The sequence below is a fragment of the Toxotes jaculatrix genome, chromosome 20 (genome assembly GCF_017976425.1).
Source record: "Toxotes jaculatrix isolate fToxJac2 chromosome 20, fToxJac2.pri, whole genome shotgun sequence".
In the NCBI taxonomy this organism is placed as follows: Eukaryota; Metazoa; Chordata; class Actinopteri; family Toxotidae; genus Toxotes; species Toxotes jaculatrix.
The window spans coordinates 6,644,294-6,669,748 of NC_054413.1; the positions used below are offsets into that span (position 1 = coordinate 6,644,294).

Sequence of the window (25,455 nt, forward strand, 5' to 3'; positions counted from 1 at the left end):
AAGCTTTGGCTTAGTGAGTGAGTATTTTAACTTAATAGTTTTCATTACATTTTAATTATTAGGCCTATACTTGTGATGAAGTTTCAACACACTGCGCATTTTTATTTAAAACTGGGCAAGGCACAGAAGATCTTGGAAAACAAAAATCAGTGGGCTGAACTTATCATAACCCAGAGAAAGAAAATGAAACTGTGCAGGTTATTTTGGTTTTGAATGGAATTGAGCCTGGAATTACAGACTTGCATTGATTTTAAATGGAAAATGAAGGTCGTTTTTGCAGTTAAAGCGTGGTGGAGCTCTTGCCAGCCAAGGAAGACCCAATGAAAATGACAGATAGCTATTAATTATAATGGACATTACGAGCGGTCAGTATCTAATTAGACTCATTGAGCAGGAGCAATCGCAGCAATAGATATGACGTACAGGTCATTATATATCACGCAGTCAATAGCTGTCACTAAACGTATTTACATAGACTTCTATGCCTTTCTTTGATTCTTATAGCTGTAGATGGCATTGAACTCGATAAGACACAAAATAGGGAGGCTACAAAAATGAGACAATAATAACTCTCGGCAGTCAACTGTTGGCCAGACAATATAAACTGCTAACATGCACGTTTTTAAACCACAGAAACAAGGTTGGCCTATCCCTGTTCATGTTGAGACAGGTAGGAAGAACATTCATAAGACAGCACAGTTACACATAATCCTGTCTTAATGTGCTGCTAATAAACCTGTGTTCTGCTATTTCTTTTTGTTTGTAGATCCATACTGATGGAGCCCGGGAGTTAAACTTCATTTCTTCTGTTTTCTGCTACAACCAGGTAGCCAAAGTTTGATAATTCTGCATCCTTGAAATGTTTCCAGGGAGCCACCAACAAAATCATCTGTAGCTAACTTTGTTTCATTTCTTAGAAGATGGCTCTGGAGGATAAAGGTGCCTGGTTTTATATGGTATATCCTGAAGATACAGAAGCTACATGCCTTCAAATGTTCCCCATGCAGTACCAATAGTTAACCACTAGATGGAAATCTGTGATAACAAAAGGTGAGGGTTGTGAGGTCTTCACTCTTTATAGCAACACCTACAAGTATGACTGTGATCTTGGCTCAGTATTTGCTGAAATATTTGGTCAGGTATGACTAACCTGTCAGACATGTTTCCATGTCTTGTTCTTCCTCATCTGGATTAGCTCATGGTTTGCAGGCCTTCCTTGTTGACATCACTTTTGGAGTAATAAAGTGCAAAGTAGGCTACAATCTCCAATCGCCCTCAAGTGATTTTTGATGTTTCCTTGCTCTGCAGCAAGATAAACAAGGCTAAAAGCTTCAATTAGCCCCTAAAAGGACTCTGAGCAAGCTAAAGTATATTACACACTGAGGATGATTCATAACATCCTGCATTAACTTTGTCAGTTATCATCCATCACAAGGTAATAGTCTTAAATAAATCTCACAGTAATTGAGATGAATCCCTCATTTCAATGACAAGTCCGGTTTTTAAGACCCAATTACCACTTTGAGCTCCCTGGCCCAGTGGATGTGCAGAGTTCGGGCTCTGAGTGGAGAAGAGGGGGCAGCAAGTTGGCGGTTTCAGCAGCGAGGACAGGATGGAGAGATGGACTCCGTCCAAAGAGGGATGGTCATCTTCCTGGGTTGTACTGCATCAGAGGGCAGGTAGATTTATGACAAACGCACACAATCTTAATTTGTGCTCAGCCCGATAATGCATCTCAAGGCCAGAATAGTTCTGCTCAGTGTTTCTTAACTGGATGTTTCTTTAATTATATGTCAGAGGCCATAAAACTCAGGAGGAGATTTTCCCACAAAGCACTGTTTTATGTCTTGGTCATTACTGTAAATTACAAGCCACGAGAAGAGAGACTTATGGAAAGAAAATGCAAAAAGAAAAGTGGGTTTATTCATTTCCATACACTCTTTTTTTTTCACCCTGTTGTTACACTGATCATTTGTAAGCCTTATCAACATGACACGGGAGTTGCTCCCTAAGAGCAAACTTTCAGGCGCTGACCAGGGAGGAGATTGTTCACCTTAGCGAGCATGTGTGAAAACTTGAGGCCTCCATTCAACACACAAAGGAAAGAAAAACAAACCTGTACAAATACTGAATAAATGAATAATACAAGAGTAGTAAACATGTACATATTCACAAATCCATACTCATATAATAATCTTCCCCCAGTCTAGACCAGCAACATAAGGAATTTCCACACTTCAGATGGCATGTGCACACTTACAGTATGGTTTTCGGACATGATGGTTATACTAGTTATAATAATAATTTGAGAAACCACAGAAACGGGAGTTTTGATGACCTCTGTGAAAATACATGATGGCTCCTCTGCCTCCGCAGCCCTTGGCTCACCACAAGGTGGCTTTAGAGTCCTACAGTCTTTCCATGTGTGGTTATATTGCCTTTTTTTTTTTTTTTTAATATGACGCCACTTAATCTTTGGTGAAAAATAACTGTCCATTCATGTTAGATTACACAAGAGAGCAGCTGCTACTGCTTGCTTCTCCTTTTTATTTCAGCGAATATTTCCTGTGAACTGTCTCGCTGCTCGTCTGAAGTGTTCTGACAAGTGATTAAACATTTAAATTACTTAAAAGCAACAAGGATAAAAAAAGGCTTCCTACCCCTGCTTCATCCTTGCACCCCATTTCACTCTGTGGGTGATCATCCCCTCAGCCTCTAACTTGGCACACGCAAACACACACACACGTCCACACACAAACACACAGTAAATCAGTCAGTGCATCATTTGCTTTCCCTCTTCTTTTTTTTTTTTGTTTTTCTTTTTCTCCTAAGCCATTTCTGTGGCGTCGAGTCTATGGATGCAGGGACAGAGAAGCCTTCACCCTCCTCAGCTCAGCTCGAACCCGGCAGAGGACTCGATGGCGTACAGCAGCTTGTTCCTCATCAGGTGCTGGTCGCAGAACTCCGGGAGCTTCAGGAGGTTCATGCAGGTGCTGGCGGTGGGCAGACGGTCCAGGTCAGTGCCACCGTTGTGGATACAGAAGGCTGGGTACAGCTCCTGTGTGCATACAAGCACATGACAAACTGGCTGTGGTTGCAGATTAAGACTCAAGAGAAATTTGGTCATCATGAGGCATTTAAAGACGGAAGGGAAAAAAATGAGACGCGAATCAGCTCGTGTCAGTGATGATCACAATGTCCAAAGCAATCCCAATTAGGCAATAAATGTCAAATTCCACAAGGGGATAAATGTTAAAAGAGAGACATTAAGCACTAAGCTAATACAGTGAAAGTATAAATTCAGGAAATCAGCTTAGTGCATGAAAGGTACTGAGTGGGAAACCAGCCCACAGTTTGACCCTTGGATGAGACGCTGAAGGAATGGTCATTTCATGTTGTCTATCTGGCATTTTTTAAATCAGGCCTCCTTGTGATGAGGCCACCTCATCCGCAGACTGTGACACTGACCGTTTCCATCACAAGCCGGGCCAACGAATAAGCTCCCCCGTCCCTGATTTCATCCTGCTATTTAAAGTTAGTGTATACGGTTCAGTGGCTATACTCACCCGATTAAATGGCTCTTCGGGGGCTTAGCCGTAATGACCCCATTTTTCTGACAATTACCGTATTAAACTATCGTTGCTTATTGAGAAAGTGTCATTACTGCGGCTATCATTTCAGGAAAAAAAGAGAGTTTCCATCATCTTTTTTAAATGGCTTCTCCTGACAGAGCTATTTCTCCTCTAATGAATCCTGGGCCGTTTCACGACAGCTAATTAAGGCTTAGCTGGCTCAGGCTGAGGGCCGGGTCAGGGGCCGCCCCGCTCACGAATTACCGCCCTTTCCGGCCCCGGAGAAGAGAAGAGACGAGGAGGGAGGGAGGGTGGCAGGAGAGCATCCACACACTAGCCAAAGTCAAATTGATTAAATGAGGAGGACAGGCAACTCTTAAACCTCGAGGAGGAGGTACTGCGAAGGATTTTAAGAAGAATTTTGTTCACTCGCTCTACTGCAGAACACCATTTAGGTTTTCTTAACTAATGACAGTCTTAAAGAGTACTAAAACCAATCATATGATGATTACAGCTTCTGGTTAGACGAAGTAAGACACATAAAAAACTCTTTAATGGCCCCCCTATCTCAAACTACTTAAGTGTCCCACAAATCATGTCAGTAAGAAAGTGAAATGGTTTCCAATTAGGGAATCATTTCAGAAACAGGAGGTTAGCAGTAATGATTCAGTACTGCTGCAACAATGTTTAGAAGTGGTGGACATAGTTTCCTTATATGTTCATTTCACAGGAAATTACTGCTTTCTGCCATGTCACACAGAAGGCAAAAGTTCAAAGGTTCAACCTGCTACCGGGTTCTGAATGACAATATTTGTCCAGCCAGGATCTCCGACCAAGCCCACACACACACACACACGCACAAACACACACACACACACACAGCTGCAGTAGGAGTTCTTCAACAGAGGAAGGTCATGAACTATAAAACAACAGTGGACGTGGAGATAAGGCTTCACCGCGCTGGGCTGACCTTATCGCCGCCTAATTTGAAAATGATCATTTTGAGGGCTGTTATCAGTCTGGGTATTTTCATTAAATGCCCATTAAGAGGGAACACTCCCTTTGTCTGAGGAGTAAATATATGGAGGAGAAAAAGATGGATTTCAAGTTCAAGTCTGGGAAACCCTCACCTTGAAGCCCAGCAGTGGAGGTCTGGAGCAGCTGGTGACAAACTTCAGCAGCTTGCGCTTTTCCTCGTCTGTGAATCCTTCGACAACCTCCCAGAAGATCTGGATGACAGGGTGAGTGGCCGAGTATCCACCTGAACGAGATGATGATGGAGAAAATCATATTATTCAACCCATACTCAAAAATGCATTATCTTTACTATATCTAACAGGCTGTGAATTGATTATTTTGACTTCTGTCATGCCATATTGATGCAAATGTGTATTTGTGGATCATGAAGAGATGTAGTCTGTAAGCACCATACACCGCTGCAGTACAGAAACTTTAAATCAGATCCTACCTGAGTAGTTTGTGAACTTTTTCAGGTCATCAAGACAAATTGGCACATGAGCCCCAGATATCAGCACCTATTTAAAGAGCAGAACATCATACATTTTAAGTTTCAGTGACTTATAATTGTGCTCCATGTTAATTTGCAGCTTTGCTTGTCATGTGCAGATTACCTGGATCTCCTGCTGGTCAAACATACGCAGCCACTCCAGGTTGACCACATTGGCCAGGCCCTGTCTGAAGGCCAAGCAGTGAGGCCTGATCTGCTTGTTCAGTCTGTAGTCAGCTACCAAATGAATGTAGGCTATCCGGTTTGCTGTGGTCACAGGAATGTCTTTGCCTCCCGGCTTCAGTTCAACCACCTGGATCAAGGTAAAACACACGGTCACACACATAGTTTCAGTGAAAAATTTTTTTTTCTGTTTAAATATGAAGTATTGTCTCTATTCTGTTGCTGAGTAATATTACTGTCAGGTAGCCATATTGGTACTTCATTATGCATGAGTCTTAGGCACCAGATGACCAGCAAACAATGCAAGGGCCTTAATTGTGCCAGGTGGATTTGATTCAATCACAGAAAGATAATTAAATATTTTCCAACAGCACTCTGATTAAAGGTAAGACTCAGTGTGTGTGTGTGTGTGTGTGTGTGTGTGTGTGTGACACAGAGAGAGAGAGAGAGTTTAAGTGCATTCCAGTGTTTCTAAATATAGCACGTCCAATGAACATCTGGTCCAATACAATTTGGCCCCAGGTTCTCTTTTCATTAGCTTTAGAGCAGTTAGCACTTGATAAGATGTGCTCATCTATGTTCATAAAGTCGAGTGTATTATGACATCATAGCAGCTGCGGTGGGACAAAATCTAATGTTCATCTTTTTCCACTGCAGTTTCCTGTATTTGGTGTATGTGATCCTGTGTTTAAAAAACCCAGTCATTTAATAACCATTTAATAATCTCACTTTTCGTGTTTTGTGTAACTTCCAGAGGAAAAAAAGTCTTGGGAAAAGTGGAGGGTATGCACATGATGCATTAAAGCTCCAGAAAGTTTCAGAAGGTTTAATCCAGCTTCCCTTTTTTTTTCCCTGAGTCTGTTATGTTGTAGGATGTCCACACATCTCACCTCTGTGTACTTTTCTACAAGGTGAAAAGTTTTCCCCAAAGTCATCCAAACACATGCCAGACAGGAACACTGCATCAGTGGTCACATGTAGACTGTCACAACTGACACTTAACAGGATATTTGTTTAACAATAATACAAGCTACAGTCTAAAATGACAGTAGGAATGAATCAGCGCCTCTCTGACGCAATCTCAACAAAGACTGATTGATAAGATTCAGAGGCATTCAGTGCAATGATACTGACTTAGACTGTTTAGTACGCTACAGTATGATGCTCCTCTTATTTTGTCCATCTCGTGAATGCTGCATTCCGCATGAGGCTGAACTGACAGGTAATCATTTTCTACTTTTTTTTCTCCCCAACAGTGGATTCTGATTATGTGCTAATGTAAGAGAATTACTGTCGTTATCTTGCTTACTTTGGCTATCTCACGAGGGCAAATGCAGGGCAGACTGCTCCCGTGTGTGTGCCTAATCTTTCACAAATTGTTTTCCCTATCGTGTTTGCGATGCCCTATTTGCGACCAGGAGGGCTACATTGTAACTCAGCCATTTCAGGTGTTGTTTGAGAAGAGCTAATAAGACGCGTTAAGGCCCTGAGCAAACAGGGAATCTGGGTAGAGTGCAGGTCTGGGGCCAGGTGACTCAGTGTGATGGTGGCGACTCGTCTCCACAGCCTTGAGCTTTGGAGGGGACGTGCTTAAGAGCAACTAGCTGCTTCTGTCAGGCGTGTTCTGAGATAATTTCAGGGGGAAAGGCAGGTGGAATGGTCAACAGAGCTGCTGTGTTCCTTGCACTACAGCAGAGCTTTGGGCGACAGTGGCAACGTGCTTTATCTCTCTCAGAGCTGAAAAGTGGCACATCATGAGGGAAATGAATTATTAACGCCACAAAGCGGAACCAAACAGGAGGAAGGAAAGATGGCTGAATGAGAGGTACCAACTGGGACAGAGAGATGGAAAAAAGGACATGTGAATCAATTAAGCCTCTCCATCCCACGCTGTCCCCAACCCTGGTCACCTGAGCCTCTCCCAGATCATTGTTGACCACAGTGAAGTTGAGGCCCAGCTCCTCCACGTCACCCTCATAGCTCTTGAGGAAGAGAAGGTTGCGGTACATCTCTGGGTCAAGCGAGGCCAGGTGGTGGATGTCCACATCTGCACTGGTTCCCAGAAGTTTAGACAAGAAGAAACTGGCAAAAGGCAACTCCACCAGCATGTTCTCATACAGCGCCTGTGGGAAAATGTGGATGTTAACTGGAGGACAACATGAGGACAAGGAGCACCGTCCATTCTAGTGAACTTACCCACAAACATCAGTCAGTCAGTTTAAATGAGAAAATGCTCTGAGTATTAAACACAGCAATTGTTTATTGCTTGAGTGTCACTGAATAAAACATGATTAGATTACTGAGATAACTAAATGGACTGCGGCCTGCGTCAAGCAGCAAGTACATGTGCAGAAATCTGATTACAACATAAGTTACACAACATTAAATTGGTCTACTATTCTTATATAAAAAAAAAATAAAGTGTTAAGACGGTAAATCTGGTCACATCAGAGTGATTGAGAGCAAAATACAGAACACAATCTATCTAAAACACACAGGCTTCTGTTTCACCCACCTCAAACTTTATAAATGCCAATTCTCACCTTGACCTTAAATGCCATTAAGAACCACAGCCGGGCAGGTGACTCATAAAACCCAAAGCTAATGTACTGGAATAGTCCGAAAAAGAGCCTGTTGGAGGCATTAAAATATACAGGTCTTTATAAATGATAGCGCTAAAAACCCTGACCGCATCAGCTAAATGGATTATAAATCTAGAGGATTTCCATAATGCATGCATCTTAAACACACACACACACACATAAATCACGGCTATTTTCTAAACACAGGTTAATTGCACAACTTCAAACATTGTCTATTTTTTATGCAAAATAATCCACTTAGTATTTCTCTCGTGGCCGGAGCTTGTTTCAGACCATATGCGCCGCGTGGCCCCTTGAAACCTATCAATAACACTTGTGCCGGGAAGAGGCAGCAATATGTATATGGAAAAAACCTGTAGCCTTATTTTTTCAATGCCACTTACTTTATTTATGAGTGTTTATTGCCAGAAATTGTGCCAAAATGACTTGGGCTGGAAAGAATTAATTATTATGGCCCAGGCCTTTTAATATAAGTGAGTGCAGTGGCAACGCAATTAAAACAGATCGCGGCACCATCAGGTGGAATAAATGCCAACAACATTGCAGGTGCATTCTGTTAGCTGCCAAATAAATTCCTTAATTTACAACATTAAGAATCAATAAAATTATAATGCCTTTCAAACGCATCTCTATCAATCAGAGGTGCCAACCTCATACACCTCTAAAGGAATCCATCAGTCGCTGGGGGATCAGTGAGGAGAGACTGTGCAGAAGTGTGGTGTTTAAGGAGGGAGGAGGATTAAACTTTCTTCACCCTCATAGTTTACGGAGTGCAAAGGCCACTGCTGATGAGGCTGGAGGTTTTGTACTAATGAGAGATGAATGAGGCACAAAGAGAACCTCCCACAGGTCATATTACATAATGAGAAATTTGATTTTGACAAATGGACATCAGTGAACACTCCCCTTACAATTAAATTAACTTTTTTTGTCTTTAGGCTGGAGGGTTCGAACCACCGAAGCAAAGTAACCAGTTTTCATGTTTCCCCATTTGTGGCTTAAATCTTTCTGCTTGCCAGCTGGGTGGACAAGTGAGGAAGAAGGATGATGACCGGCCTCTATTCTGATGTTCAATCCCATTTCAGTGAGTACCCCAGACAAGCCACTCCTGCCTGTAATACATCACCTCCACAACAATGGCACGCCTCGGACATTAATTAACAATATTAATCTCCTGTGTCCTTTGAGCCACAATGTGCACTGTGCACACTACAGCAGCGGTGATGCAATCCCAATCTATATAAACGGTTGCCTTTTATCCAGGCAATAACGGCACTAAACAAATATCAATACGCCTCTCAAATGGCCACTCAAACGTCCATTTTTATGGAGAAAGAGGAACTTAAGGTAGGGTTAATTGAAAGTCAAATTCAAATTAATTTCCCCCCACCTAATTGCCTGAACCATTAGCTATGGAGAGCACAATATTGAGAGAGTGGAGGCGGAGAGCGTGTAGCTGCTGATTGATCATTTCTCACTTGGATAGAATACAGAGAAGAAGAAGAAGAAGAAAAAGAAGAGAAGGAGGAGGAGGAGGAGTTACGATGCTCTGATAAGTGGACCGGACCATCTCGGGCTCAGCAAGAGAGAAGAGACCTGGATGTTCCTGACTGTAAAACAGATCAAAATGCTATTACCACATGCTTTGAACGCTTATTTATGTCCTGTCTGTGTGGGCCTACTGATTTAGTGCCAGCCAAATGCAATCACTACACAAACAAGAGGTAGGAATCATCGGCTAATGGAAGTCCTAATTGAGAGGCGACCGCTTGTCATGAGGTAATTCTTCTCCGGGTTGAGATGATAGCCCCCCCACGAAGAAGGCATCTTGATAAACAATCACTACCACGTGCATTAAGGATGATTTAGAAACATTAGGCTCTAATAAATAGTGACTTCAGAGGAAGGAAGGGGACAGAAAAACAATGCCGTCAACAGATTACGCACAGGGCTAATTAACAAAACTAAGGCTTGCAAGAGTGCTAGGTTCAAGTTCTAACCCCAACCCTAAAATCTTTTTACGAAACAAATGACAGCAATTTCTCTTGACATTGTCAGTTTCTGGAGCAAACACCAAAACAACCTCTAAATTTCCATAAACAGCGAGGGCAGCCTTGACACCGACTGATCTTAATTGCCATATTGGTAATCAATTGAAGGCTGTCTGTGACTTCATCTTGCAGTTCTCTTGGTATTTTATTTAGGGATAGTTTTAGGGATATTGAGGGTTTGCGTAAGGACATGGAAATTTCTCACATAACCATCTTTTTTTTTTAGATTTTTACTTTAAAAGCTCACCTTTCCGAGGATCCTGCCTAGGAAGTAGTAGTGTCTTGTGAAGGAGTCTCCGACCAGCATCCCTGCAGTGGGGCTGGGATACAGCAGGCCCTCGTTGGTCGTCTTGAAGAAACCCTGGTTTGGATTGAAGCCCGACTTGAGGAGCTCGTTGAGGAACTCCCGAAAGATGCCACCACCATCGATGCCCGCCTCGTCTAGCCCGTGGGCATTCAGCAGATGGACTCTAATCCTTTTCTTCAGATCCGGTTCTAACGTATGGATACATAGCATGAGAAACAATTTAAGAACATAGAAAAAGGATTAAGAATAAAGTTCATGGTCACAGGAAACTGTGACCATACAATTGTGTATAAACCAACAATTATACGTGTAAATGTAATAATTTATCCCTAAACAGACAAGATGAAACAGGCGAGTCAGTGAAAAGAGAAGCAGTGAGACAGTGGCCTGTAAACACCAATGGGAGAAGGGAATTATCTTTGCTTCTGTGGCTTTCACCAAAGCTGGGATCAGAGCCTCAGCCTGTGTCCAAAATCACTCACTGTTTTCCCCCAACAAACATATTTTGCAAGAAGCGCACTTTCTTCACCTCAGAATATTCAAATCAAATTCTATAAGAGGTCATCTCTCAGAATAATTAATGTACAGTGATAAATCAGGGCAGCTATAACTTATAGACACATAAATGATATAGATCATGTCTTCAGCCCAGGTCTCATACTACTCTTTTTAATCAGATTGCCCCCACTGAAGTGCCCTTTCAAATTCACAAAAGAGGTGACTTAAAATAATTGATTCTGCTTTTATGTGATCCATTATAATAATCAGAACCACAATTATGGTTTACCGAAATTCAATACTTTGCAAGGAGAGAGCTAACCTTCATCTTTAATACTAACTGGAACCTTGATCCGTAAGATTTTTATTGACCATAACAAGAGTTTCAGTAACAGTGTCAACATTTACTACAGCGAAGCATCGGAAATAAAGGTAGGAAATAACGCAGTCAATGCAACACATTTTCCAGACCACATGGTGATAAAGTGTGCCAGCTTCACATATTTAACACAACAAAAGATGCACACATAAAGATGCTTCTTTAATTTAAGCTGTAGTGATGCAAGCCGTACCGTTTTCTGGAGATAGTTTATCGTAGGCGTCTTCATAGATGTAGTTGCGTCTGATGGTGACATTGATACCATCAGGGAATGGCCCGTCCCCCTGCACGTCCCGTTTGTCAGCATAGATTAACCTCTGGAAGATCTACAAGACAGATGCAAACCCGGTGGCAGGGTCACTGACAAATCCTTTCAGTTATAAAATGTTTGATTCTGGTGATAGGTTTTACTGGATTTTCTTAATCCTTTATATTTATCATTCTTATTTATCATTTGGCTTTTTTTTTTTTTTTGGTAGTTCACAGTGAAAAGAGACAGAAAAAATAAAAATTCTAATATTGCACACAAAACTGGGTAATACAGTCTGTGCAGTACCTTGACTCGTTCCTCAAAGGGAACCACGAAAGGGAGCTCTGTGAGAATGGCCAGATGTCTCTCTTCGGACACAGACAGCTGTGGAGGCTCTAAGCCGACTGCAGAAAGACACACAATTACACAACATGTTAGCTTATCCCGACTGTCTGCACACTGCACAAACTCTGAAAACTAAAGCTGCAAGTTCCTCAAATTGATCAAAAACTATATTTTAGTTAATTGGAAAATAACAGGAAAATATAAGAATATTGAAGAAAATTGAACGAGAGGTTCCAAGACTGAATCTGGTAGAGATTCACAGTCTTACTGAGGTAAAGTTTAGCTGGTGAAATACATCCAGCATCCTCTGCATATAACACTGATCTAACAGTACCACTGTTATTCTCAGTGCTTAGTTCTGTAGTTAAGACCCAGTGCACTGCTTAGAGGCCTGCCATTATAGACATTTCCAGCATTCACCCTTTTAATTACACGCTTTTAATTAACCCAACTGTGAGCTGCCCGTCCACCTGCTGGGCTATATCCATTAAGCTGATGTTTGTTTTGTATTAAACTCAGGGTTTGGACTGTTAAGCCCACAAAAAAAAAAAAAAAAATGCCACAATAGCTAAACCTCTCTTCATCCTCCCCACTTTGCGTCCACTGCAGCTCAATTATTCTGCTCAATTAGTCAATCTGATCTGCATTTTCCCATCAGGTTTCCATCTTTGAGGAGAAATATGGCCTCGGAGTGGTCAATACGTTGCGCATTCATCAGCCAGGGGCCTGTCCATTTAAGGAAATGAGAAAAGGCCAGACAAACACATGGACCAGATGTGGCTGAGCTCATCAGGTACTTTCACACTAATTGAATTTATCCCATACAGCCTCTGAGTGGCATTAGGTAGATCATACACACATTGTTATCAGCTTGTTTTCACACCATACTTCACAGAAACCTGGGATGGCTCAAAGTGAGCCAGATGAAGCCCTGCCTGCATCAGTGTGTTTTCCTCTCAGTGCCTAATTGAGTGAATGAAGGGAAAATGCGTGGACATATATCTTTGTTAAAACGGGGGAAGGTTAATGACTTTTTCTGAGGTTCTATGCTGTTCCTGTGAAGTGCTGCGAGAGAAATCTTTACATTAAGAAGCATTTGCTCCACATAAAAAAAAGGTAAACTATCACTTCCAAGGGTGGGAATCTATAATCTATCATCAACAGCATTTTCTAATCCTACACCAAAGGACAGCTCAACTTCCTCCCTCCGTCTACTATAGATTAACTAGGAAGATGACTCCTAGTTTTTCTTAGGGGAAATGATATGAATGCAGAGCTCCATAGAATATGAAAAGCAAACACAGAAGGTGACTTTGGACAGCAATTAGGATGATTTTCTGGGCAATGAATCAAGCTGACACAAGCATTATACGATTCTAAATTTCCATCCATTGCCAGTGGAGTAGCTCTGTGGTGTACATTAAGCACAGCATTGAGAGTAACTGGCTAGGACTGTAGTTATTGAGGCAGATGAGAAACAAGATTAAAGATAATTCTAAAACAAAGACAACAGACCCTCTGCTTTTTAAAGGGCAGGATGATTATAAGGGTCAGTTTGTCAAAACAATGTAAATGTTTTACTGGCATATGGAGAGAAAGTAACATGCACAATTTTTTTAAACTTAAACAGATGCATTCATTATTTTTTGACTGTAAAGTATTACTCTGCTACTCATAGACCTCTGTCCTTGTAAGAGAATCAAGGTTTTCTTTTGTTGTAATAACAAAAAAACATTAAAACAGATTCCACCACCATCAAGTGTAGACTGAAGCGGCCCGATGCGGCCCATCCTTCTCGTTCTCCACACGTGTCTTGCAGAAGGGACATACAGCTGGGTGACCTGGAGACGCAACAGACCTGTAAGTTCAACTACTCAAAGCAACCTTGGAATATTTATATTATATATATTATAATATCTATATAGCTAATTATAGGTGCTACTAGGACTCTAACGCTCTCAAACATAGTCTCATAGGAAAATCAACATGCCACTTCTTTCTGAGCTTGAGTTTCTCAATCAGCTGCAGCTTCACTTACATGTTTGTATTATTTATGGCATCTTAACTTTGTTCAACCCTGTTCTACAATATAGTTATAGTAAAGTACCTTATCCGCTCGGATGTTGACCTCCTCAGAGAGCCAGTGACCTGCTGGACAGAAAGGTCGTCTAATGTCGCGAGCTTTCACCATCTTGACCAAGTTAGTGATGACCTGGGTAGTAGATCAAACACACGGACAGTCACACCCATACACATATCACATTAGCATCTCTAACTCTGTCAATTGTATCCCCACTAAATCCAATTCGTCATTAGACAGCAAAACGTACATTTCAGGGTAGAAAACGCAAGAACGAAAAAGAGCTTTTTCTGTGTATAGGCTGTTCAACAGGATGAGGTGCCTTCTGTTAGAGGGAAAAAAAAGCAATTTGAGAATTCAGCCATTAGTGCGCCATTTATGGGGAGTATAAAAGAAAAACGACCTGCGCCGTCCCTCAATGTCCAGCCCTGTTAATTACTGGCGAGGTCTGCTGACATCAGCCATCGGGCAGAGGATGCAAAAGAACACAGCAGCGGTGGTTCACGGGGACTGCGCGTAAAAGCGTGGCTCTCGCCTGGCCTGCAGAAGGCTCGTGGTTACAACGGTATTTCACTTTGATGTAACGGTGTCACAGAGCATGCACAGAGCCATTTCAGGTGAACACAACATATGAGAATTTTCTGAAGTGGTCAGTTTTACTCTGTCTGAACTTCCGTTTTCTTGCATGTGCTATAAAAAGCTAACCAAACCACAATCAGTGAAAATACACTATATAAAAATAAATGTTTTTTTTTTCATCAGAGGACCATGACTGGGACTGAACATAACAGGTTGTACTGTTCCTGTTAGGCACCCACTGTATAACCTCATGTGTGCAAATGCATGACAATTCATTAGGGGAGATGTTATGTCTGCCATAACAGTTACAGCCAGTCCATTTCCATATAATACGCCAGCTAGGTTATTTCAATCGAAACTTTCTTTTCTAAAGCACGTCATTTTCATAGAGTGACAATCAATCTCGGCCAATCACCAGGAGGCAACCAGAGTCCGCAATAATGGCAAGTGCAAAATGCTGTAAAAGGCGCGTGGCGATGGGTTTGGAGGAGGCCTACCCCCTGACTCTGGGAATGAATAAGCATTCCTTAATTAGCCCATCGGGTTAAGTGCAAGCCTTAATGGGCCTTTCCCAAACTCCGGCGTGACATCGTTCTCCAAACATGGCCAAGAAGAAAGTTCCATTAGCAATATTAATACAAGCTTAGTTGATCATTTTCATTCAATTAACTTCTTTCAATTAAATAGATAGCTCGACAATGGAGGTGATAAAAGATGAGGAGGGACGGCTGATGACACGAACCAAACATTAGCGTGTTAGGGGTCAGCAGCGTTAAACCGACTGTAAATCCCACCGTTCAATTTGGAAAATGCATTTCCCCTGCTTCCCACTTCTTTAATGGGTCGTTTTAGCTGACAAGAGGCCTTTGAGCAGATCTTTTATGAAAATTTCCTGACGTGCTCTTTGCGTATTTGCCACCTTTCACAGAACGCCAGTGTTCACTTTTAAATCCTTCTGTCAAAGACTAACAGCCAAGAACAAAGTTGCTTAATGACCGTTTCCTTGATAGAGAATGGAGGAGAGGAGAAATGAAAAGGGGATGTGGAATGAGAAAAAGAGCCGAGGAGAATGAAGTTAACGCTGTCTTCTGCCTCATTTCCTCTGGGTAAATAACCAATGGATGACCTCCATGGCAGCGCTCCACCTTGTCTTTGCCTGTTCATGCATACATGCTTGATTTCCACTAACACTGGCAAGCATTAGGCCACTCTGCTTCAATGCACAGACAGGTTACACAACAATTAAGCCTAATGTCAAGGTGCCATATATCACGGTTTATTCTCCTAGCCAAAAAGGAGTTTGGTTTCAGTTTCTCCTCCTTCATGATTGCTTTGCACTATTTATGATAACTCCAGGATGAAATCCATCCAAAGGTGACGCCAGCACTGGCAGACAGTGGTGCAAGACAAGACAAATGTGCAGCCAGTAACAGTGATAAAAGATCTAGAGCTATGGCCTGTGATTAACATTTTTTTTTAAACAGTTTTTAAAAACAGTTCAACTCTGTGGTCACCATTTGACTCTTAAGCTTAACCTCTAAACCACAAGTTCGCATTGCCACACTCTCATGGGATACACTGGGGCTTGAGGAGAGCTAGTAGTTTAGTCACAAGTTAGGTTGAGATGAGTCACTGATGTCAAACTGTTTAGCATGTTTGTCGTGTGACCGAAGCGTGTGGCACAGTTTGTATGTTTTGGTCAGTGCAATGTGTTCCTTTTACATCAGTTTTCAAATCATATAACACACACTTCAACAACAAAGAGAGCAAGAGGACAATAAACAAAGTGTTCGAGAACCATATTTGCAACACATTTAAACAATGAATGCTTAAAATTGAGATTTGCTTATCATCAAATGATCAGTGACAAATTCAAATTTCTGCATGAATTTACAGGTTCAGTGTCTAAGGATCCATTATTTTTACTTCATATATGTCGAGACTGGATTGAAGAAAAGGGAAGTTAGTTGCTAGGCATGATTATGAAAAATCAGTCATTTGACAAATAGGAAAAAAAAAGGGCATTCAGCTGTAACATGTGGGTAGCTTCATCCGTCTTACCTTGAAGAGCTGTACCCAGCGTTTCTGTTCCGCCTGGATACGCTGCTGAACCTCAGTGTTCGTCTTGACACCCACACTGCGGAAGGCAGCCATGTACTCCTCTCTGTGCTCTGTTTTGGTCTCAGGGTAGGCCAGCTTGATAATCCCCAGACACGCGTCTCTCAGACAGCGAGACAGAGTCACCAGCTCTGACAACGTGAAGGGCATCATGGAGGACTGCGTCTGACCTGTTGAGAGGGAGAATGTATTCACTGTCTTTTACAGATATTGATTTTCACATTTACATGGCGGCAAGACATAATGCGACTGATGAAAGCAAGAGTCAATGACAATATATTATTTAGCTAAGAATTCCAAATAAGGGAAATGGGAGATAGATGGTTGTGTCCAGATGACAACCAGCTCCAAGGAGATGTGTACCAATCAGACATACGAGACACCCAGCAATCCCTAGACAGTGTATTCATTTGTCAAACAAAGCTATGAATGTAGATATAACCCACAGCATAGATAAGGAACGCTAGGGAATTTTTGTAAGGCTGGATTAAACAGAGGAATAAGTCTACTACCTTCCATTTCATGCCCAAAAAACTCGCTGTCGTGCACGGAGATAAGCGAGTGGCTGAAGAGAGAGCTGAAGAGATAGAAGAGAGGAATGATGCGGTTCGAGTCCTCAAACGACATGGGAGAACCTCGCGAGATCAGCTGCAGCAGCGGCACCATGGATCTGAGGGGGCAGACACAGAAAGGAAGAGACTGAGTACGAGACGCATACGGTATGTACGTAAACAGAAATATGCTGCATGCAAGCACAGATATGTGCATACAACTGCTCACACAAAGATAAAATACACATTGACTGATATTCAGAACTGCATTAGCTCACCCAGTGATCATTTTAGTCGTCATGGAAGTTATCAGGTGCCAGAGATGCCTTAGGAAACGTGCATTGAAAGCTAAACTGTAGAGAAGTCTGCAGAGAACAAATACGGAGATGAGACACATGAAAGTCAAACATTTAATTGAGAGAGGGAAGAGAACTATTTCAATCACATGACACAATCAGTGTGAGGAACAGTAAAATTACTTTCCGCCAATCTGTCTGCTCTCTTAGGATTGTTAACTTTGCCCTGTTAATCAGAGGACACAAGTAAAAGGAGGGAAAAAAATAAATGACACTGTTAACCAACATTTTCCTCGTAGAATTTTCTTGGCCTTTCTCTCCCCTTTTATACCTTGTGAGGGCCGAAAAGAGATTAAATGAGCCATTAAGCTTTATTTAGGCGAGGCACCTTCCATTAGTAAACTAGTTGCTGGCGAGGGTGCCCAGCTCGGGTCATAAACAGCCCTCTGGTTTCCTGCTGGAGCCCCATTTAACTTAATGGCCAGGGGAGCAAGACAATGGAGGACGGAGGAGGAGGGGAAGCCTGGTCCTCACTGTGACCCCGCAGCGCCAGCATGCTTCCACACTCACAGTGAATTACATGATAACACTGAGGAGGGCCCACATACCTCGCTATAGTCGCTCTGCACTCAACGGGCTATGGCACCAAGGTGTGAAGCTGCTCTTTGTTCAAGTGTGTGTGTGTTTGTGTATACTCCTAAATTGCATGGCTTTTCACACAGAGGGTAAGTACAGGTGACAATAATGTGGTAAGTAAGCTAAAAAGCAAAATAAAGTGCCCCTGCATATAATAGGCCCTTGTCTGAAGAGTGACAGTACTGACACCTATAAGGATGCTTTCCTTTAATAGGTCCGCATCACCTATTCACGGCAGGTCACCAGAGGAAAAAGGGCTACGAGACAAAAAGAGAAAAGAAGGCAGAGCGGGAAAAGGGAATCCTGAATCTGCTGAACTTTCACGTCTCAATGTCAACGCTCAAATTCCCATCCCACCATTCGATCCACCAAAACCCCACTCAAGAATCCCAAAATGGAAATGAGCTTCAGGAGCAGAGTGTCACACGACCCTCCGTACGGCTTGAAAAATGGTTTGCGTCGATCCCACACCATCTGTCGGTACTACAAGGCTCAGGAGAGATGCGAAGAGTAGTGCTGTGGGCTCATAACAAGTGATGCGGGTGTTTGATTGAAATGGGAAACAAAGCACTAAATGCCAGCTGACATGCTGATTTACGGCCTGAGAGAACCCAAACCCCCATTTCAATCATGGAATGAACCACTAATAAACAAAGTCAGGACATCAAAAGGGGTTGGTGTGCATGCGTGTGTATGTGAAAAGCAGCTTGATGAATCATGCCTGGATCATTTCATTTTGTGGTAATGAAAGAATCTCTGTTCAGCAGAAAAAAAATAAAATAAATAAATAAATACAGCTGTGCTCAGGTCAGATTCGATACCATGAAGACTGAATACCTAAATACAAACCTGTTTTTCTTGCATTAGCATGATTCACATCATTATCTCATGACAACACAAAAATCACAGCAAGCTTTCAAAAGTAAATGAAGGACCAAAGCTCTTCCGCGCTCGCTTTCATCACAGCGACCCCCCGTTAGCAACAGAGTGCTACACCGGGTGCAACCAAACGATCAAAGTGACATTACACCAAATATCCAACACTAAACAATTAAAGTGAAATTACAGCATACCCACTAGAACAAACTTAAGCTGACTAGAGTTAGCAAATCAATCAAAAATCAATTTTGGTCCTGAATCACTCTACAGTTTTTAAAATGTCCTCTGAAAAAAAGGCAGAGCACAGTTTCATGAGACATTTTACATATTTATTAAAAAGGCAGCGTGCCGGGCCGGCTGGACGACCGGCCAGCCTCTCTCTTTTTTTGCTGTAAGAGCAGTAAATCAAGGCCGGGATGCAATTTGCTCCCCTTAGCCTCTTGTAAAGCTATCCCGTCCACTTCTGCAGTGATTAATCTTTCTCGGTGAGCTAATTATTTTGTACAGATATCCAATAATGATGGAAGACGAAGGGCGGGATTTATGGTAAAAGCGAAGGGAAAGAGGAAGCCGTAAAAAATTATGAGGGGGGGAGAATACACTGAAATTCATCTAAATTCTGGTCAACCATTAGTAAGCAATAGCACAAAATTACAAAATGACTACACTCTAGCTGTATGCGTCCAGTTTTCATTACAGAGGAAGCTTTATTTATCCTTATATGCATGGTTTGGGGTAAGCTATGAGCTAAAAAGTGATAATAACAAAACATATGTAGAGTAGGACACAGTTGCTAACATAACATGAATGTACATCCACATCCCCACCCACACATACATATTAACTGGCAGCAACTGGCTCCACTAATAATTAACTAGAGCAGGTTGACCATCCATGAAGCTCGGTCTGGATCACCTCCCGTCAGTCAATGCACCATTCAACCCACCTCCCCCCATCCCACCTCTGACATCCTGGCCCTAATGTAATCAACCTGAGAAGGGGTAATTGCCCTCATCCAAAACTGACAGCTTCCCTGACATGCCTGCTTCCTCTGCCGGTTGTAAATGCCAGTGGGTGCGGACCACAGATAACTGCCTGCCTGCCGCACTTCACCGTTTATTTACATTACTGCTTACAGCGCGGAAACACATAAAGACACAGTTTTCCTCTCAATCAGGTAGGTGTGTTAACAAGCGCTCTGAATGCATGGCTGATCTCAACAAGATGCGTAAAATGTTATGATATCAAATAAAAACGAAAACGACTTTACATTTATTTTCATGTTATCCTTTGATTCACAGTGAGGTGCACCTTTGTCATGGTCTGTCTCCTTTCTTGTCATTTGCATGAGAAAGCTAAAATAACATACTAAAAAAGTGTTTGATGTTATTCCTAAATAAATCAATCTCACCAGGTTTCTGAATTTGTACCTGACTTTTGGCACCATGAGGCGATGCTGCACCATGAGAGTATGACAGATGGATGCCATCATAGTGAAAACCTCCTCGCTGGCTGAGTCCCTCCACACCAGGTTCAACAGGGCGTTAGTCTGCTGCTTGGTGTCCAACTTGTGGACACACTCCTCTGTGATGAGCTGGACAGAAATCCGACTGTCATCCTGAAAGAGAAGGAAATGCAAGTGGAGGTGAAAGACTGGAATGATGACAGGAATTTGCATAGCACTTCAGCACATCAGCAAGTATGTGTAACAGAGTAAAGATAATTAAGACAAATCACATTTTATTTTACCATAGGGATGTGGCTTATCAATATTTATTCCCTATTTGCTCAATTCATTCTAAACCATCAAGAGTACCTATGCATCCAAGTAAATGGATCGTACCTGCATGGGTGGTGGTTGGATGCCAGCATCATCCTCGTCCTCTGAGTCGCTGCTCACCTCAGGTCTGGTGCTGCTCTCTGACACCGGCAGCAGCGGCAGCAGTGTCTGCAGAGCCCGAAGGTACAGCAGGAGACCGTCCTCTGATAATGAGCCTGCCAACAAACACCCATCTTCATTACTGTACATACTATCATATCTTCATCTCTATAAATCAGTCTCCCCATGAATTTATGCTTCAAATGACTCACATTTAGTTTATTAACACACGCTGTAATATATACAGCAGATACAGAGATTGTACGGTACAAACACTGGGGCTGTGTGAACACTTCTAAACTGTGCCACCCACCTAAGCAGTTCTCCCCTGCAGAGAGGACAAAGTAAAACAGCCAGGGCGCCTGGCTCTGTGCTGCTGAGGAGGAGCCGATGGTGGCCTGCAGGGAGCTCAGGAAGGCCTCGAATGGGAATGAGAGACGGGGGTCCGACAGTGCCGGGATAAAGAAGTGAAAGATCTGCTCGGTAAACGGTGCTGAGATGAACTCCTCAGTAAAGGCTGCAAATATAAACTGCCTGAAAGACGACAGACAAGCAAAGATTAGACAGACAGACATTAGACAAGTTAACACACTAGACATATACTGAAAAAATATATACTAATAATAAAAAAAGAATTCTGTATGTTCATAAAGAAATGATCGAGGGATGGGTTGTTCTAACATCTCCCTGCTCTGTTTCGTGAGTGCTCCAATATTGTCTCACCAAACAGAGCTGCTTTGTGTGCCTCAGTCACACACATCTGGTGGGTCACGTCAGATAATTAGCTGTTAGAGTCTGTGTGTACACAAGTTTCTCGCACTCCTGCCTTGCTTTTCTTCAAAGTAGAAAAGAAGTCTTCTTGTCGTTTGCTATTAAGAATGTCTCAAACTGAGGGCAAACAGCCTGATATTCTGCACTCTGGCGAGCAAGCAAGTCTGGGGGCTTTTTATGGCTTGTTGTAAATTGGTCTCCGAAGCAATTACTGCTTCACCACTGACTGGAGGGGACAAAAAACTGCTGTGGTTTGTCTGATCGGTTTAATGGATGATTTCAAAAGAATCCACCAGGGACAAACACTTTCCCTTGCTGCAAACGTGAAGTTATCTTTTCTCTGTACTTGAAGAGCAGCCACTTGGGAGGTCTACAGACATCGGTAGCCTTACAATAAGTGAGAGCGAATCCTTATGAACGTAGAGTGTGCAGACCTATTTGCAATACTCTATTTATTGTCAATGTGGGAGATTCACCTCCTCCAGAAAGTCATATAACAAGGCTAGCAGTACAGTACTGCAAGGGGAACTAAACAAAATTCTGTTGCTCAGCATTTTGCTCTGGAGCAACTGCTCTTCATGTTCTCGTGTATGACACCATGAAATTTGTTTTTGGTGGAGAACCCAATAAGGGTGATCCATGAATGAATACTGGTTATAATCTGAAACTACCAGACTATAAATGTTCTTAACATACCTTGTCTCTGACCTGGAGCAAACGAAATCAAAGAAAAGAAATGCATCATAAAGTGGATAATGAAAATGTTGCAACTTCATATTTCTATTAAACTATATATTAACAGTTTTGCCTGTTAAAAGGAAACTTGGCAGGTAAATTTACCTTGCGCCTATTGTGCAGGAGGAGTAGGTAAAGTGCAGAGGTTTGAGGATGTGCTCCAACAGTGTGCTTGCCAGAGGGATAGAGGGAGCGTCGCTGTACTCCAGACTGGAAGGGAGCCTGTGATTCACAAGAATGTACAGCGACCTGTAGTATCCTGAATAGAAACAGAAATAAGATTCAGAAAGAATGTTAGGACTCGAGACGGCTTTATTAAAAATCCACCACCTACATGCTACAACATAATTTACAGAAATGTAAAAAAGCAGCAAATGTTCCCGTCTGCAGTAACCAGTGCAGAATTGGCATGAGCATTATGGGAAATAAACAGTCAGCTGTTTGAACTTTTCTCAGTGTTGCACCAAATGTAACTCCCCTTTAAAAACAGTGTCAGCTAAAGTCCTACATATACTGAGAATGGAAAAGGACAAGCAAGGATAAACTGCAACATCAAGTCAAAACAGCACTCCCTTAGGCTCCATATTTTTAGCTGTAAAAGTAGGGCTAGAAAGTTCGCTTGGTTAATTAGGCTTCAAGACGTGTGCCTGCAGTTGACGTAGTGCTGAACATTAAACAAGATACCTTGTGTTGACAAGTATGAATAATCTTAAACAGTGTTGTTGAAATGAGTCATACTTCTGGGAAAATGTAAATAATCTGAGATGTACTTGACCTGGGCAGAGCACTGTATATACTCAGGTGCCAGTCAGAGTCAAACACTTCAGAATAAATGATACCGACACCTATTCAACATCTCTATGCATGCCTATGTGTTTGACAATAAGGCTTTAAAAGGTTTATTTGTGTGTGTGTGTGGCAGCAAACAGTTGGAATAAGATAAACATCTGAAATACTGAAATTTTGCATCGTCTCAACAGATATAAAACACACACATTCTTAGACGTACCCCAGACAGATAGTAAAGCAACAACAACAATCCACACAGTAAATAATAAGCCAGTGGCTCCCACTGTCAACATACCTTTCTGTACCATATAGTGCAAAATCTGCTCGAGTAATGAAGCTACATAGTTAGAATCTGGAATAACGGGAAGATAGGTTCTCTCTGAAGAAAAGATTTCTAGCATCCGCATGGGAACCGCCACATTTAAACTGTCGTCCTTGCAGTTTTGCAGGAGTCTGGAGGAGGAAAAAGAGGCTTAGGTGAGAAAGGGAAGCTTGCTGTGTCTTTATGCATCTACCAGCTAAACATATCACTTCATTACTAGTTTTTTTAAGTACCATACCTGCAGCAGAAGCCTAAGATCCTCTTGATCTGAAACATACATGTCTGCTTCTGTGGGCCGACCAACAATTTCACAAACTGACTGTTGTGTTTCACCAGATTCTGGCACAACCATATCTTTATAAACACACAAACAGAAACAATTTGTAAGAAATACATTTAGGCCTCTGGTGATAATAGCATCTGTGAAACAAGCAATTAAAGAGAATGAAACACATTTTTTTTTATTCTCACCAATCTATGTGCATCCACAGCCTGTCTGTAGAAAAATATGAGTTGTCGTGATAAGAGGCAGAGACCAGGACCATCCAAGACATACTGAGCACCCCCTGCCTGTGTCTGGCTGACACACTCATCAAACCTGGCCCTCTGGATGGCATACTGGAGGAAAAAGTAAAAAAAAAATTAACCACACAAGAAAATTATTTCTCACCAGACCTCCCGATTTGACGTTTAAGTATGTGCATTCAACCAGAAGCCTAATTCAAATTTCTGAAGCTATATACACCAACTGCAGGCTAAGTTAGAAAAATAAAAAGCGTCTGCAAGACCATGAAACAGCAAGAACAACCAGCTAATGATACAGCTGACATTTCCAATGCAGAGACGTATGAAATCTTTAACAGAGGTCTGTAGAGTGCTCGCACACTTGCCTGTCGTTTCAAATCCTGATAGCCACGTATGTAGGACTGAATGATGATGGCATTCTTCAGACGTCTTCTTTCATCCTAAGAAGCAGCAGTGCAAAGTAGTATAATTAGAGAAACAATGGATCCTTCCCAAAAGCATGTAAAACAGACAGATGAGCGGCACAGACTTAGTTACCTCTCTTTTTCTTCTTTCTTCTTGAGTGCGATGCAGCAGAGATGCTTTTTCCTCCTGAAAAACAACAAAAGAGAAACACTTTAAACAGTAACATACAATATAGTCTATGCTAAGCGTAGATTTGTGAGAAATTGGGGCTGTAGCTTGTTAAGAACAGTTTCACCCCATCACCCCAGTGAAAGGTCAAACTGACACTAACCTTTTTGCTTGCTCCTCCAAGTGATACCTTGGGTCTTGTCTTGAAATCTCCCTCAAAGCTAAACATTGTTAGATTTTTCCCATTGACTGATTCAGAGGTCGCCGCTAATTTCTGAAATAAAAAGTGAAACGAAAACCAACTCAAAGTTCCAGTCTAGTACCCAATGGCAGAGCAAACGTTGAAACCAGGACAACATGAAAACAAAAATGACCTGACGACTCGCGACTTGGCTCCAACTTGTGAACGATTAACTTCGGCTAACAGATTCTCCATCATTGCACATTGTAATTTATGAGCCCAAATAAAACTGGGATGAACCTCAGTGGGGACGACAGCTGATCTACAAGACAAGAGCTACTTATCCGGCTGACAGTTTCAGTTTTGGCCACAACAATAGTTAGCTAGCCGGTTAACTTAGCTAGCTAATGACTCAGCAGCTGTCAGGCTCTAAACAATGCTGTTTGCGATATGTGACTCCAGGCAGCAACGGAGACACCAAATTACAGAATATTTATTGATGACAAGTCGCAACGCTGGTTTGCACATGTGTAAGTAGCATGATTTTGTTGACGTTAGCGCTGCAGCTACATAGCACAGCAGCTAAGCACTCAGACAGGCTAACTTTACGGGGGGTGCCTTCCTATCCGCATGTCCCTTTTGACATCGTTCATATTACAGGACACTGGTCTGAGAATCATAAATCAACAACCTGTGAATCGTTTACCTTTGACTTTTGAATAAAGGACTGAAACAGACACAGTAACTCTGAGAAGGCAGTTTAGGTTAATCCAAACGTCAAGTCTTCTTTTCCTCCTCTCTCTAGAAATCAACACATAACAAGGAACAGCCAGATCAACTGTATCC

General features: G+C 42.1%; 1 protein-coding gene across 1 annotated transcript; it reads right to left on the minus strand.

The window, feature by feature from the left end:
- Positions 1–1,901: 1,901 nt before the first annotated feature.
- Positions 1,902–25,443, minus strand: ube3c (ubiquitin protein ligase E3C). The gene is made up of 24 exons (XM_041066043.1): positions 25,316–25,443; positions 24,592–24,702; positions 24,393–24,446; positions 24,221–24,295; positions 23,802–23,948; positions 23,569–23,684; positions 23,304–23,461; positions 22,325–22,478; positions 21,027–21,247; positions 20,678–20,829; positions 20,265–20,452; positions 17,302–17,388; positions 16,985–17,142; positions 16,416–16,642; positions 13,803–13,907; positions 13,449–13,536; positions 11,657–11,754; positions 11,294–11,426; positions 10,164–10,411; positions 7,173–7,385; positions 5,204–5,392; positions 5,041–5,107; positions 4,703–4,833; positions 1,902–3,058 (listed from the first exon to the last, which is right to left on the minus strand). Exons 2-24 carry the CDS (start codon positions 24,655–24,657, stop codon positions 2,888–2,890), a joined length of 3,246 nt encoding a protein of 1,081 aa, XP_040921977.1. The 5' UTR covers positions 24,658–24,702; positions 25,316–25,443; the 3' UTR covers positions 1,902–2,887.
- Between the last annotated feature and the right edge of the window lie 12 nt (positions 25,444–25,455).